Source organism: Hippocampus bargibanti, linkage group LG03, assembly GCF_051943395.1.
Source record: "Hippocampus bargibanti isolate YZ-2025 linkage group LG03, ASM5194339v1, whole genome shotgun sequence".
Taxonomy (NCBI): domain Eukaryota; kingdom Metazoa; phylum Chordata; class Actinopteri; order Syngnathiformes; family Syngnathidae; genus Hippocampus; species Hippocampus bargibanti.
In genome coordinates this window covers 26,034,193-26,050,514 of record NC_142736.1, presented here as the reverse complement: position 1 = coordinate 26,050,514, position 16,322 = coordinate 26,034,193, and the positions used below count along the sequence as shown (strand labels likewise).

The 16,322-nt window shown below is 39.9% G+C and overlaps 1 protein-coding gene across 1 annotated transcript in view; it reads right to left on the bottom strand.

Moving 5' to 3' along the window:
• Positions 1 to 1,511: 1,511 nt before the first annotated feature.
• Positions 1,512 to 16,322, bottom strand: part of mdga1 (MAM domain containing glycosylphosphatidylinositol anchor 1) — a 170,128-nt gene continuing 155,317 nt past the window's right edge. The window contains exons 17-18 of the mRNA XM_088992820.1: positions 7,713 to 7,830; positions 1,512 to 3,747 (exon numbers count right to left, since the gene is read on the bottom strand). Coding sequence (XP_088848946.1) covers positions 3,662 to 3,747; positions 7,713 to 7,830 — 204 coding nt within the window. The 3' untranslated portion in view covers positions 1,512 to 3,661. The remainder of the gene's footprint in view (positions 3,748 to 7,712; positions 7,831 to 16,322) is intronic.

The window sequence follows — 16,322 nt, the reverse complement described above, 5'->3', positions numbered from 1 at the left end:
TTTTTTTCACAGAGGAAACATTTAAAGACAACGGAACAGAAGAGCAGTGATTGATGAATAATGTAAAGAGGACAGTCGTAAGAATGTCCAATTGTTCTGCCTGCACATCCGCAGCTAACACACAAGGGACGTGGGCGGTTGAATATCAAACTGATGCAAACCCAATGCATGCACATTCAACTGTAAAACATGTGACATGAGTGCCAATTCAAGGATACAAACCACAATATAATTTGAGAAGTACTGTTTGTTTGACAAGGAGGAGCATTATGACACATGTCCTGGAGTGCAATAGATAGTAATAGTGTGGTGTTTGTTTTGACGCTAAGACCTTGTGGTGACACGCTGAAAGATGAGATGTGTGATTCATTAGACGTTATGCACAAATTAGCCTTGCACTAGTGGGCAGCTTTGGATATGAAACTCATTAGCAAGCCATTGCTGATGTTTTTTTTTTCTTTTCCAGTGTGAGCAGGGTAATTTATTTGCTCCTTAGACATCACATTAATCGTCACGTGTTGCATCCAACAAAAATTCAATCGATCTAATCCACGAAAAGCCAGAAAGATGATCCAACGAACACCGATGCAATGACATTGAAACTGTAGAGAATATAAATTATCAATTCATTTGAAAAACTCATATAGTGTATCTTCATTTCTGTATATCAATGCCAGACAGTGAGGTGTAGTTTTTCAATCATACGGTTATGATTCAGATGGGAACGGTGTCTGTAAGAGTGCAGGCCGCCATTTTAAGGAATCAAGCAGGCTTGCAGATGGGATATTATGAAACAAAGCATTATGTTTCTTTGATAAACACAAAGTAGATTAGCAACCAGCTGGTGTTTTTGCAATAAATGTTTTAAGATCGGTCTACTTCTTAAGAGAAGTGTTCATAAGATGTCAATGCTCAGTCGAATAGTCCAACATGTTTTTCCTTCATACATGAACAGATGATCACTTTAACTCACTGAGCTTTGTAATATTCCTGAATAATATCTAAATTTCCTCTCTTCACTTCTTTTTGTTTATCTCGTTATCCAGCCATCCATCTAGCTGGCTGGCTATCTATCTGGCTCACTAGCTTTCTACCTAGCTAGCTATCTGTTTGCTATCTAGCTATTAGCTATTTTGCTAGCTAACTATTAACTATCTATTTAGCGATTAACTATCTAGCTGTCTGTTCGCTAGTTAGCTAGATAACAGAAAAACTTATTCTGTGACTATAAAGTGACATTGAAGGTTTTGAAAGGCGCTTATCAATGAAATGTATTATTATTATTATTATTATTATTATTATTATTATTATTATTATTATTATTAATAATTTAATACTAGTTAAGTATTTAAACTTGACAATGGTTCTTCTTTGATGGCTGCCAGCTGAAATGAAATAACCACACAGGTTCTGCGGACATGTTTTTTTTTTTTTTAAACCTCTCCTAGAACCACCTGCTTGAGAGACACAAAACTAGACAAAAACAAAGCACACGTTTGAGAGCACAGGTCTGCTTGCTTTGCTCGTATTTAATTCATCCATCTCGACAGCTTTTGTCCAGCGTGAGCGACAGACACGGGAACACAAAGTGACATTGACGCACTATGATGTACACTTGAGCAAAGAGCTTGTGATCAAGTCAAAATGAGATGACAGATGCGAAATACAAGAGAATGTTGAAAAACAAGCCAAGAATTATTATTGATATACGATACATTAATGAATGATTAAACAGGGCTATGCTTGTACTCACAGGATAGACCTGAATGAATAAACACAAAAAAATGATATTAAACGAGAGTCCTGATGCTTTGTGGACAAGATGAAACGCTACCATAAATGTAATTGTAAACTATGGGTTACGGAGCTTTAAATATGAGTATTGCTTGATTTTAACAATCATATCCTAACCATGCAATGCAAAGCATGTAACCCCAAAATTGAATTCATGAAGGTAAATGTACGTATTTGTCTTGCCAGCGAAAATGAAAAATTATGTGGCGATACGTGCTTTTCATTGCATAGCGTGGATATTGGTGCGATATGGGACACTGACATTCAAGCGCTCAAACAATGTCGGCAGATTTCCTCTCAAATTCACCTTTTACCAAAGCACCGCCCCCTTCACTACCGTCGTGGAATTCGTCAAACTGTCGGAGTCAACAAGCTTCCACCGGCTTAAGTATGATCCGGAATTCCTTTGAAGGCCACATCCATTCTTTACAATGCGGACATGAGGAAATCATGCAAAACAGAAGCGAATCACAGCATCGCTTAAGGACTGAGATGGAGGACAATGATCTGAAGGAACGATACATTTCGGCTAAAGGTAGTAAACGTTTTGTTTACTTATCAATCATCATTCAAATGGTTAGTTTGCGAGAGTCATGTGTTATCTAAGTTATGTTTGCAGTTAGATTGGAACGCTGAGAAGAACTTGGTGGATGACTAGTTCAAAACCAAATTTGGAAAAGCAATACAAATTGATGGACTGATGGTCATATCGCTTTATCCAATTTCTCTTCTGCAGTTTCTCAATGCATGTATGTACATCCATTTTTTTAATGGCACTTATCTCATTCCGGTTTTGAGTTCCATACTGGTCTCCCATTGGCTAGGCTGCATTTGAGGGGCGTGGCTTAGCGAAAAGGTGAATTGAACACATCATTCGCTCTGCACAGCAGCTACATATACATCTCCAGCTTCTCCTTACGAGACATTCAATGACTTGTTGCACTTTTTTCGGCACACGTAGACACAGTGTGCTCGGTATGCGTAACACCTGACACCCGCGTCACAACACTCATGTCACCGATTGACCATAGAGGCCGACATAAATCCAAAAATATCAAAAAGCAAGGAATTTCTTGGACACATTGTGACGTCACAAATTCAATAAAACCCAAAGTAACAACAGATGTCGTATAAATGTTGTGCTTCTTTAATTTCAATACATAGTCCTTCACCAACACCCCTTCTTATATTTAGACTTTGCTTATATTTAATATATAGTGATTAATGTACACGTATAATCCACATCGATCTTACTTTCTTTGTGGCGAGCAGAGAGGCGTTCAAAAGCGTCTTTGACCCTCGCCCCACCTCCTTTCTGTGCCCTCTTTCTGTCTAGCCAGTTTATTCATTCATTCTTCACTTAACTTAAACTGTCTGTCGCTCGGCGGCTCAGCTGGTGGCGAAGGTCAGCAGAAGGAAAAAAAATCACCCACGTTGTCTGTGTCGTTCGCCAACTCCCCGGAATCCCTCGTGCTTTTCCCTCAGGTCATCTTTGGTAAAGTGTCCGACACTTTGGTGTGTCTCGGGGGAGGAAAAGGGGCGGGTAGGGTTTGGTGGTCATACATGGTGACGTAGGCTAATGATGAAGACGAGGGGGACACTTGACATGGCTATTTGGAAATCTAATGGACTAATAGAGAACATGTTTGGTTTAAATATATGATGAGTAGATGTTTGTTATACTATGTCATCGGAGCAAAGTGTTTAAAGAAGTAAAGGTGGTGTTTGCATGGATCGTCGATGCAGGGAGGTCACAGGAGAGTGAGGAAAGAATTCTGGGGAGTCGGGTTGAGGGAAGAAGTAAGAGCGCGAGTCGGGGCAGTGTCTGTCAGCACAGACATAAGGTGGCGTTGTGGTCGACCTCTCATCATCTGCAGAGCAAGGCCACGATACAGCCCAGGATGATGGTCACCCATCTGGCCAATGGGCGCGCTTGTGAGCCGCCGATCAGCACTAAGAAAGAGAGAGAAAAGTCCATGAATGAGGTTGTACGTATATTTAAAGGAAAACCGACACCTTCGGACAAGTTGTGTCCATAATTTGTAAAATTACTTCGAATTACTTCTACTGAGCGTATTTTACAAATATTCCACCGCATATAACTATATTTTACATTTTAGGACTCACGCTGAATATTCAGGAAGTCTTGTTTTTGAGTTGACGCGACACCACGTCTGGAACGCCCCTGACCGAGAAAGCGACACACAATGCATTTTGGGTACTTGGTTTGGTCAGAAAACTTTGTGTTGATACCCAAATTAGAAGGAAAACACATAAATAACTCAATGGTGAATCGTTGTGTGTTGAATCAAGACTACTATTTGATATATTAGTTGACACAAATTCCCAGCAGACAAATCAGCCCATTTCCAACAGAGTTTGGGTGCCATCTTGAGCACTTTCTGGGACGCTACATTAGTGTCCTGACGGCTCGAATTGATTCGGGAGGACTTCTTTAATCAATTGCAAACATTTATGCTTTCCTCTTCAGAACTATTTGAATCATATCTAGAACTGGATGAGGAACAAGAAAGCATCTTCTCAGAATCTGAAGCAATTGTTGTGATTCTAGAGCCAGGCAAGATGTACTGGCGTGACGTCACGAACAAGGGGGCGGGACCTTCTGAAACTCCAAGATGGCACTGAGTAGGCAGCCGTTGGCAAGGTCTTTCACGAGGCTCACATTTTTTTCCTGTTTTTGTGTTGCTTTGTGTTTTCTTTTGTCACTTTGTGTTGTTGTGTGTCGTTTTTTTCAGCATTTTTGGCCACAACATTAATCAAGGAGGATACTCTCCTGAGCAGCTGCGCCTTTTCAGCAGCACAAATATGCCAGCACTGTTTTTGATTTGGTAGGAATGTCCCTGCCATTTGACTGTCATCGCTGGACAGCTCTGGGGCTATTGTGCTTATTTGCACCTGTAATGCACGGCATTTTCACAACCCCTGATTTGTCGCGGCTTGGAATTGAAGCGGCTTTACGTGGGATAGGAGATGCGAGACAATCTCTTTTTGTCAATGGATGCTACAGCTTCGTGTTTGCTTTCAAAACTAGATAGGCACATTTTCACCATGACGTCGTTGATCTACTTTGATCATCTCCCCTTTCATCTAGAACTGATTATTACAGCAAAAAGGATGCAGTAAAGTCCTTAAGATTAAATGACGGTCTGTGTCTATATTATGTGTTATTTATTTTTTTCATTTTGTTGTTTTGATTTCAAGATGGCGCCTTGCCAGCAGTTCCTGTATTTTGTTTTTCTACCTCTTTTCCTTCCCTCTTCCTTTATCACTTTGCTGCTGTGAAATGTAAATTTCTCCAGTGTGAGTCTAATCTAATCTAATCTAATCTAATATGAGGAAAAAAGTAAGTAATCGAATCTAAAATGCAGCCATTTTCATCCAAGTCAGTGGGCGGCCATTTTGCCACAAAAAAATGACATCACAGTTGCTCAGGGCTCAGGTAACGACCAATCACGGCAGTTTACAAACGTCAAATGAGCAATCTCACAAAATAGGTGGGCCATGGTTAGAAATTAATGAGAAGGAAAAAAAAACACAGGTGCACTTGAAAAACCACAGGTGCGTTCACCCTCCAAAAATGATCAGTGACAAAAAGTTTTTTGTTTATTTCAACACATGTATTTCCAAAAAGACTGAAACCATCTACCATCCATGAAAAAAAAATCAACACATTTATTTTATTTTATCATTTGTTTTTTTTTTTAATTTCCATAGATTAGTTCACTGGTTTGATTCATTGAATGGATAGACATTCCGTTATACGCTTTGAATCTGAATCAAAAGTTACTCTGACTTTGAACCCCCGTCAAGCACAATTTGAGCTGAACGCTTTGCTATTCCTGGTGTTTAGCTCACCAACTGCACGTTGGCAGACAGAAGCGTTTGTGTCTTACAGCGGGCGCTCAGCCGCCCGTCTGCCTGATAATTACCCATCTGCCTGCACGGAGTGTTCCTACTCGTGCACAACCTGCAGGACAACCTCAGAGAACTCTGATGCACTCAAGAGCCACCCCCCTTCCTGTTTACACCTTCATCCATTATTCAAAGTATCCGCCATGCACACATCTCACACGAGCGCACGTGTGAGATGGCAAGCTACGGGTTTGAAGAGGTACCAAAAAAAAAAGCAGCGTGTTAATAATTTACTTTCTCGATTTTGTTGCGATTCTTCGGTTCTTGTGCTGTGCCTAACTGTTTTATTTCCCTTCACTTTCACTACGACTTTGCAGTCCTATCACTAATTGGCTTGAACATTGTCACGCCATACAGTGAATAAATCATGACTTAACAAAAAGAGATGGTTATTTTTTTGTGGTTGTGGTTATTATTGATTGTTATTTATTGTGTGGATAGATAGATAGATGGATAGATGGATAGATAGATAGATAGATAGATAGATAGATAGATAGATAGATAGATAGATAGATAGATAGATAGATAGATAGATAGATAGATAGATAGATAGATAGATAGACAGTATATGTATATATGGAGTAATTCTGTAGTAGTAATAAGTATAATAATAAGAAGAAGAATCATAATAACTTTAAATACCTGTAGTTATTATTGTGGTTTCAGTTGAAGGTGAAGTAGAACTGTGTTGCATCACACAGTCAGGTTGAATTTAGCCACTTCTGATTTGTTTGTAGTGAAAACCCGTTTGTTTTTAATTTTTTTCCTCCCATTGGAATAATCAGTCATTTTAAACCTTGTACATTTTAAGCGAACTGAGACCCTGGCCCTATGGGGTGATGCGGTTTTTTTTTTTTGCTTTTTCATGTGCCCACACAGACACAAACACCCACATGCACAACCAATATCCAAAATGCACTTGTTCCGTCTCCACTGAAACCTCTCTCTTTCATTTAACTTTTATCAGGATGAACACTTCTCTCCTCATGTCTGAGGAGAGCTCTTGAGGATGCAGCTCTGCAGGGGTGTACTCCTAATAAAGTCGATTGATGGAAAACAGGTAGAAAGTGTCAGCGCAGCGTGGTTGGAAAAGGTTTGAGGATGAAAGTAAGGGAAATGTGAACTAAATAATGAGTAAAAATACAGGCAGGGTTGGAAATTTGACCATGTTACGGGTTGTGGAATATTTTGGTGACTTAACTCATTCATTGCCATTTACAAATTTATTTGGGAAATGAAAATGTGACGTAGAGCGCCTTTCAAGAATTTGTTTGGGTTTTGGTTTTTCTTGCTGGGGTGCTGATAAAGCTTTGGCCATGGCCTCCGGCAAAGTTTTTCCCTTCCGCGAGGGGGCGGCATTTCACTTTTTTCCATGTTAGCGCTTTATTCCAGCTTCAGCTGCTGTTGAAGTGCTATATTAACCAATATGCATGGATTGCACTGTATTTTGGACACCCACCTTCATTTCAAGCTAATATAACTCCAGACCCATATAATTTAGGTATTAACTATCTTTTTTACTGAAGAAAGAAAATAATCTAAGGTTTCTTACGCTTTTTTCGAAGCGCGATTTTCCAATGAAAGAAGAGAGTCTGAGGTTTCTTATGCTGCATTCAATGTTTATGTAGTCCTAAAACTCAATATTCTGTGGATCCTAGAATTCGAGTAAAAATGACAAAAACCCTGGCACTGGAGTGGACACATTTTTGCACGTCTGGCAGTGAATGAGTTAAATTAGTCAATTTTCTCATTTTGATATTAATTTGACAATGTATTTCATTTAATAATCAATGATGGGGCTATTATTTTAATCAATGTCTCTTCTGTTTCATGTCCAATGCTTTGTTAGGACTATGCACTCTACATATGCGTTACAGTATATGAAGTTGACATGTGTTATGCGGTTTTCATCAAGCAGTGACAAACGGCTCTTGCGTGTTTTTTCCATGCAATTAATGTTCCTTTTACACCCTAATCTATCTTACCTGTCTTACCTGCGCTGGCAAGAGTGTTCTGCTGTTTACATTTGCCCATAGTGATCGACACGTCATCGATGGCAATGTCACCCTCGAAGCTCTTCCCCCGGATTCCTTCAAAAACAATCTGGAAAAGACAAAATGAGAGAAAGGGTTGTGAGTAAATCTCAAAATGGCATTTATTAAAAAGGGGAAAAAAAGGAAAGATGTAGTGTCGAACTCTTGGATACTTGAATAAACCTCCAATTACTTGACTGAATTTTGCAAAAATAAATAAATAAATAAATGAGTGATATCACCCACAGCCTATAGCTTACATGTAAAAAATAAATAAAACTAAAATTTCATGCAATAATGGAACCTACCATACCAAGGTCATACCTATCAACTTAATAGTTTTCCTCGTATTTTATGTTTATTTTATTATTTCAAATAATGTACAGCGTAATGCAACTTTTATACGGGATTTTTTTTATTGTGAACTGATCTTACAAAGACCATTTTGGCTCAAATCCAGTTGGTCTCAACTGCTGGTGAACAACGACAATGCTGCCACCGATCGCTACTATTGTCAGGGCAAATCAGCAAAAGTAATACTCAATCATATATTTTTTTAATCACTGTGTACGGTCGGATTGATAAAAGCTTAATGTGTGTGTGCGCGGTAAATTGTCTGCATGTCCACATGTGTTAGCATTTTTTTTTAAATCATTTCAAATCATGTACGGCGTACTACAACTTTTACACGGGAATTGTAATCTTTTAGGTGCAGCTATTAGCCAAGGTTGACAGGTATGTAAGGCAGACACATTTTTGGTAAAACAGCAATATTTGGGGTAATTATCAATCTCGATTGGTGTGAAATTGGTTGATCCGATCAGAAGTCTGTCCATTACACCTCCCGTGTGGTGGAGCCATTATGTTTTGTGCAAGCAGAACAACAAATAAAGAAGCACAAAAAATAGACTCATTTACAAACTTTCAGGCGACTTTCCCATTTCAGGCAGCAGCCATCTGCTTTTGACTGACAGTCTAATTACTCTGGTGTGCAGAGGCTCCAAAAGCCCACCTCACCCAGCTAATCAAAAGCGGAGCATATTCTGCATGGAATATACAGAGGGGGGAGCACAAACAAACAAGGAAAAGACTTTGCTCGAGCAAAGTAACAATAATGGCATAACTACAGCAGATACTGCCGAAACCAAATTTGGATAAAAGATGACAAGTCTTCTTGTCCGAGGAATAATCGTGTTGTAATGGCATATCATGGGTGAGATTTGTGGCTGTATTGGTTTGATCAAGTGGATCAAGGATGGAAAACACCCAGATTAGTCCAAAAAAAAAAAATGATAGTCAACGTGGGAAGTTGATCACAGATATTTTCCCAGTAATAATTTCACAATACAGTGATAGCTTGTCTTACAAACTTGATTCCTAGACAGTGTGTAAGGTGAAAAGTGTGTATCCCAAAAATTAATTTCCCATAGGAAACCATTAAAATGAGAATAATCCGTTCCCAGGTCCCCATAAAACATAATTTTGTACTTTCTAATTTTCTAAGCCTTAAAACTACACAAAATATACCTTATTTTATGCATAATAAATGTGCTATGGTATTATAATTAAAGAAATAAACTACTGTATAATAAAGTCGTTTTATTTACCTTTGTGATGGTCATTGATTGCTTGATGGAATGGAGTGGTCGGTTTCATCAGCATTAAACACTTAATAAGGAACGTAACCTTCTTCATTCACCATCTTGAGGAATGATCCCATGTAGGTGCTTTCTCTGTGATCATTTTATCTAGTTCCTTAGCAATTGTGTTCTGTTTAGCTAGGTTGATCGCTTTTTGTATCAGGTGTACGACGGCTTTTGCGGGTTGTTTGTGGAGCCTGATTGATGGGATATGGGAGAAGCAGTGTGTATTCGACAAATTGCATTAAAATAAGGTCAGCAGGAACAAAATCTACAACATCAAAGTCATCAGAACAGAAAGGTCCAAAGTATTAAACAAAACCATGAGTAAAAATATGACAAGATGAAACAAACCTGACAAGGTGAAACAAACAATGACCCGACACTGAATGGTCGTGCCGGGAGTCCTTTTAACTGCCACTGATTAAAACGACCAACAACTGTGCAGCTGCAGGCGGGGTCGACAGTGTCACCTGTTAGTCGTCAACTGGAACGTGACAGTACCTTATTAATTTGCTTATGTCTTGTCAAACTTATTGGAGTAATGTTGATTGTTGTTTTAAATGTCTTAGTTTTCACTGTTTTCCATATTGAACGTTTTTGGACATCAGTAGAGATGTCATCCTTGTCCGGGGTAGATATTTAGTTTAAAAATAATATGGAGCTCATACTTCTAATATTTACAGTATACTGAACGAGAAAAAAGTATCTCTGGAAACTGTACGCACTTCAAAAACTTCAACATGCACATTTTGAAATAATGGTCAATGTGACGTTTTTGCATTACCTATAAATGACCTTCATTGGCATGTCATGATTATGACATGGCTGCATGTGCCAATGCACTTGCAAGTCAAAAGTTAAGCTTAGTGGAGAAGTCGAGACAATGCAAACATAATTGGGAGATGGAAATCCACAGATTAATTAGTGACCTTGACAAACAAGCATAGATTCTTTGAGCTTGTGTCAATCATAAATAAGACGCAGAACCAATTATTTCACAAGAACAAATGGGCCAGCATCTTGGAACACAACTCATTGCCTTTCCTAAGGGGTTTTAGTCACTTTCTTGGCAAAGTCACATTTGTAATTCAGCTTTTGACTGCTTAAAAAAATGGTGTGATTTTTGTCAGCATCTTCATTCAGATCAGCGTAGCAATCAAGCTAGCTATCGCTACAACCCAAAAATGCAACTTCTCATTAGACATTACACTGGTCTGGCCAAGTTTTGAGTGTCTTTTTTTCCAAAGGAAATTACTCAAGAGTAATTCAGAACACTTTGTCAGCTATGTCAGGTTTTACAGCTTGTACTGTAAATAGATGTAAAAAGGAGGTTATGGGTCACAGAAGGTTGCTACGATGCTTAATATGCCTGACATACAAGTTGACATTCAGCAGTAATTACACAACCTACTTTGTGACACGTGTGTAAAATGTGCTCACTTTTAAGTCCTTGCTGGAGAAGCGTGTCACCGAGGAAGTCGCGCGAGGCTAGCAACGTGCGGCTTTGTCGAGCTTTGTAACCTTTAATGCTGCCATTGATGTGCAGTCGGCATACGAGAGGGGACGTGGCGGCAAGGGACGAGGATGGAGGAGATTGTGACTTGGGATAAAGAAAGAAATAACAACTAGGCTCAGGTAGCAAACTCCGCACAAAACACAAGACGGCCCCTGGGTATCCCACAATGGAGAAAGTGCGGACACGCTCTTATGAGCTTCTCGATTGTTTTTTATATGTATGTGGAAGTTCTTGAAAACAACGGGCACGGAGGCCGGTCGCTTGAAATAAGTCATTTTCAGACAGGACTTGGATTGGCATCAGCACGCACGCGCGAGGCAGATGGCGCTGGAACAATAACACACCATCGCCACCGTAGATCCGCTGACTGACAATGCGAGGCCATTTTGAAATGTGCACAGCAAGATAAAAACAAAATATCACTTGTTTACACGCCTCCCCTGGAGGTGCAATAATGACAAAATTCAGAACAAAAAAAAGCATATGAAATGGTCATTTTCATTGTTTGGGAATTTACATTGTGTTTATCTCCAGAGCAGAAAAGCGTTTTGACTATTTCCGCAGCAGTTGGGTTTGGCTGGGCTCTTGTTTTGGAGGGACAGGGAGGAGTGGCGTGCTCTCAAAGACATTTGCGTTCGTTGGCAGTGGCAACAAAGCAAGGGGAGCTGCTGAGACGAGTGGCAGCACCTCAAAGCCCTCTGGCGTGTGCAGTCAGTACGCGGCACACAGAAAAAGTTTGCCTTCTCTGCAGGGACAATCTCGACATGAAACAAACATCCATGTGAGGTGGCGTGTGCTGACACAAATAACATTTGCTTCAAAATCAGAACGCGTATGAGGATTCGGCAATACATACCATAATTGTTCTGAAATTTGAGAAGGGGATGAATGAAAAAAAGTTGAGTTCATCCCAAAGGAATGCAATTGATTTAAAATCGTCAATGTCATCCCAAGGTTTCTTTAAGGCTTCATATTTCCCTCAAAAAGTTCAGAGTTTCCATTGAATCTCATAATCATTGTACGTTGATGTTAAATGATGTGGTTTCAGGGTCATTCACTGCCAGACAATGTGCAAAAATGTGTCCACTCCAGTGCCAGGGTTTTTGTCATTTTCACCCAAATCACAGAACACACAGAATATTGAGTTTTAGGACTACATAACCATTGAATGCAGCATAAGAAACCTCAGACTCTCTTCTTTCATTGGAAAATAACGAGTTAATTCCTAAATTATATGGGTCTGGCGTTATATGAGTTTGAAATGAGGGCGGCTGTCCAAAATACAATACAATACATACATATTGATTTATATAGCGCTTTGGACAATAGCTGAAACCGGAACAAAGCACTAACGTTGAAAAAAGGGATATGTTGTTCCCTTAATTCCTAAGTTATATGGGTGTGGAGTTATCTGACCTTGAAATGGGAGCGGCTGTACAAAAAGCAAATTCTGCCTCCTCGTGGAAGGGAAAAAACATTGCCATAGGACTAACCAGCGCTTTAGCGGCACCCCCCGCAAGAAAAAACAAAACCCGAACAATTTTGGCAATGGCGCTCCACGTCATATTTTCAAATCCCAAATAAATTTGGGAATGGCAATGAATGAGTTAAAATATAAATTACCTGCAAGCAGACAATGCACATGCTAATAGCAAAATTTGGAAATAGCTAACAATGACAAAGTGGACATTCTTAGCGGACATTAGCATTAATGAAGATGTGGCAACCTTTACTTAGCAGCATGATTCATTTTACAGGCAAATATCCACTGAGTACTTGGCAGACAATGAACGGTTCATTTGACTATTTGATGAAAGGATGCACTTGGACATATGTATATATACATACACTCTAATAATAAGTTGTTATAACTAGCAGTAAGTAACAAGTTGCCCAGCAGAACGGCCCCGAAGAATAAAAATAAAGCGCATAGCATGTAATAGAATGAATGTGTGAAAAACATGAGAAAATATACCATTCTTGTATTTTTTTTGTTTTTGTTATTTAATGCAGATCAGTGTATGATATCAGTATTACACCATACAAAAAGCGAGGCAATATAGTAAAGAATCTCCTGCAACAAAAGACATTTTCACAGGTGAATATCATGTGATCAATCCAACAACAATTCAACACAGGTCAGGCACACTGGCTGAACTCAATGCAACTGACATTTAACATTCACCTAACTCCCCAAAAAGATCAAGTGAGCACACACACACACACACCATTACGCATGGAGTCTGAAACTTGAAAGGGCAATTTCTAAGTTTATATGTCCATGTCAGTGTACTTGTCACGGTGAGAAAGCAGAGCCCGTGAAACCCCTGTTGTTTCCTTGGTCCTGCCCTCATGTTTTGCTCCACGACATTAGAAGCTTTCACTGGAAGCAATGCGGGTACTTGTTATTTTTCAACATTCCATTCTAATTCATGCAAAGTGGCTGAACTCGGATTTGCGGGAAAAAAAAACAACATAAATGTAGGTTTTGAAAGTAGAAAACAATTCCAATATTCAATTAATGCATTTTTGGGAGGGGGGGGGGTTGGAGTAACGAAGACACATGGACTGAATTTCAGTGAGCAGCAAAGAATAATTTTTGCAGGGCCCATTAAACAGTCCGCTGTTGACATGAAAACAACATTGTGGAGCATTAATACAATTTCTTCAGGAAACATTCCAATACAGTATCAAGCAACCAGAAACGTTTGTGGAAAAGGCATGGAGTCCATCCAGCCATCCATCCATCCTTTCCCCCACCATTCCAATCAACCCCACCCACCTGTCTATTCATTCAATCCATCCATCTGTCCATCTATCATCCATCCATTCATCCATCATCCCACCATCCATCCATTCCAACCATTCCAACCATTCCAACCATTCCAACCAACCAACGCACCCACCCACCTACACAACCCCAACCCACACACCCATCTGTTCCTTCATTCAACCCATCCACCGATCCATCCATCCATCCATCCATCTATCATCATCCATCCACCATCCATTAATTCATCATCTATCCATCCATCCACCCATCCATCCATTCCAACCAACCCACCCACCTATACAACCCCAACCCACACACCCATCTGTTCCTTCAATCCATCCACTCTTCCATCCATCCATCCATCCATCCATCCATCCATCCATCCATCCATCCATCCATCCATCCATCCATCCATCCATCCAAACATCCATCCACCATCCATCCATTCCAACCAACCCACCCACCTACGCAACCCCAACTCACACACCCATCTGTTCTTCCAATCCACCCACCCACCCATCCATCCATCCACCCATCCAGTCCAACCAACCCACCCACCTACACAACACCAACCCACACACCCATTTGTTCCATCCATCCATCCATCCATCCATCCATCCATCCATCCATCCATCCATCCATCCATAGGCATTACACCGGAAATCAACAAGAGCAAAAGGGCAAGACATCTTTTACAGTGCCCCCATTTCAAAATCCAAACCAGAATAAAACGACAACCGGTTCATTCGAATAATTGCCATTGTCAACCACAGACAGATAAATCATTATTATTGATTGGAACAGAACAAGCGCTCAACAATCGACAGAGTGGCAAGGAGCGACCGAATTGGATGACTATGTGAGACGGTCGTACCGGAGGCGGTGTTAGGAAAGAAAAATGCAGAGCACAGAGAGAGAGAAAAAGAGAAAGCTGATGGAGAAATGAAACGGTCGGAGAGAGAAATGGGATTCACCCTGCGGCTCCAGATACATAACAAAGTTTTAAGAAGGGAGGGGAAAGTGTGTGAGGAAGGGCGAAAGCAAAAAAAACATAGTTTAGAATTGCACCTCATATAACCTGCGCTGCTTTCACGGCCCTCACCACACTTTGCGTTTACATCTTGCCTTAAAAGGTTTCAAAAATTGCTTTTTAAATTTATGGAGCTAAAAGAAACAACTTAATTCAGCCGGAGTCCAAATGTCAAGTGTTATGTGTTTGCCGTACATGTGTACTTTGGGTGGCATTAATAATTTACCGCATCATATTTGAATATCTTTCAGAAAATACCAAGCGAGGTTCATTAGTATTGGAGCTGACATTTAGGAAGAAACTCAACCCATTATATACTCACTAAACCAGCCGGTCTACTACCGTCTATGGTGTTTTTTTCCTCACATCTTGAAGTAGCCATCAAACAACATGACCGAAATGTATTCCACCGGTCAGTGCCATTCAAAAACGGAACGTCACAGACTCATTAATGGCATTTACTATTCCCGCAATAAGTGGATGAGTCACCCGTATGAATAAGTGAATGTTATATTGCTGCTCATTAAGGACTCCGTGTTGGAGTTTTCTTTTCCTCTCAACCTGCTCCTGGTCCACCTGAATAACAAAACAGGCTTTGCATATGAGTTGAATACATTATGATAAGTCATATTTGAGATGTTTCAATTGGGAGTGTCTACTTGAAGATTCCTCAAGGAGTAAACAGGTGATGAATATAACATGGTAATGCTAAGATATTGGAAGAAATGGAGGTGGTGTGGCACTTGTGACCATGTCAATGCGTCCTTGACCAAGTGGTGCATCGGTATGGTAGATGTGAAGTTAGTGTAAAGCGTTCAGAGTGCCTTAACTCATTCACTGCCATTCACAAATTTATTCGGGAATTGAAAATATGACGTCGAGTTCCATTCCCGAATTTGTTCGTTTTTTTTCTTGTTTGGGTGCCAATAAAGCACTGTTCAGACCTCTGGTAATGTTCTTTCCCTTCTACGAGGGGGCAGCATTTCCTTTTTTTCCATTTTAGCATTTTGTTCCAACTTCAGCTGTTGTTAAAGTGCTATATTAACCAATATGTATGTATTGCATTGTATTTTGGACAGCCACCCTCATTTCAAGCTCATATAACACCAGGCCCATATACTTTAGGAATGAATTCAAAGAAGAAAGTCAAAGTTTTTTTTACGCTGCAGTGAATGTTTATGTCGTCCTAAAACTGAATATTCCATGAGTCCTTCAATTGGAGTGAAAATTACAAAAACCCTGGCACTGGAGTGGACACATTTTTGCACGTCCGGCAGTGAATGAGTTAATAGATGGAAACGTGCAATACAAGCGAAATACCATTTACTAGATATAATCAGCATTGTGACAGAATCAAAGTAAAAGCTTTCAAACAAAACCTGGATAGTATTCATCTCGGCTGATATTCTCTGGTTCGCGCTTAAATAAACTCTTCCATGCGGAACCTGGAAATGTGTGTGCAAACACCAAGCAGGGATGATTCGGTGAAATTGAAGATATATGCATACTTTTAACCCTTTAATGCATACTGTAACCTGATAAGATGATAAGACATCCACTTTAGGAACCACTGACCCTGAAAGGGTTACTGTGATCTGTG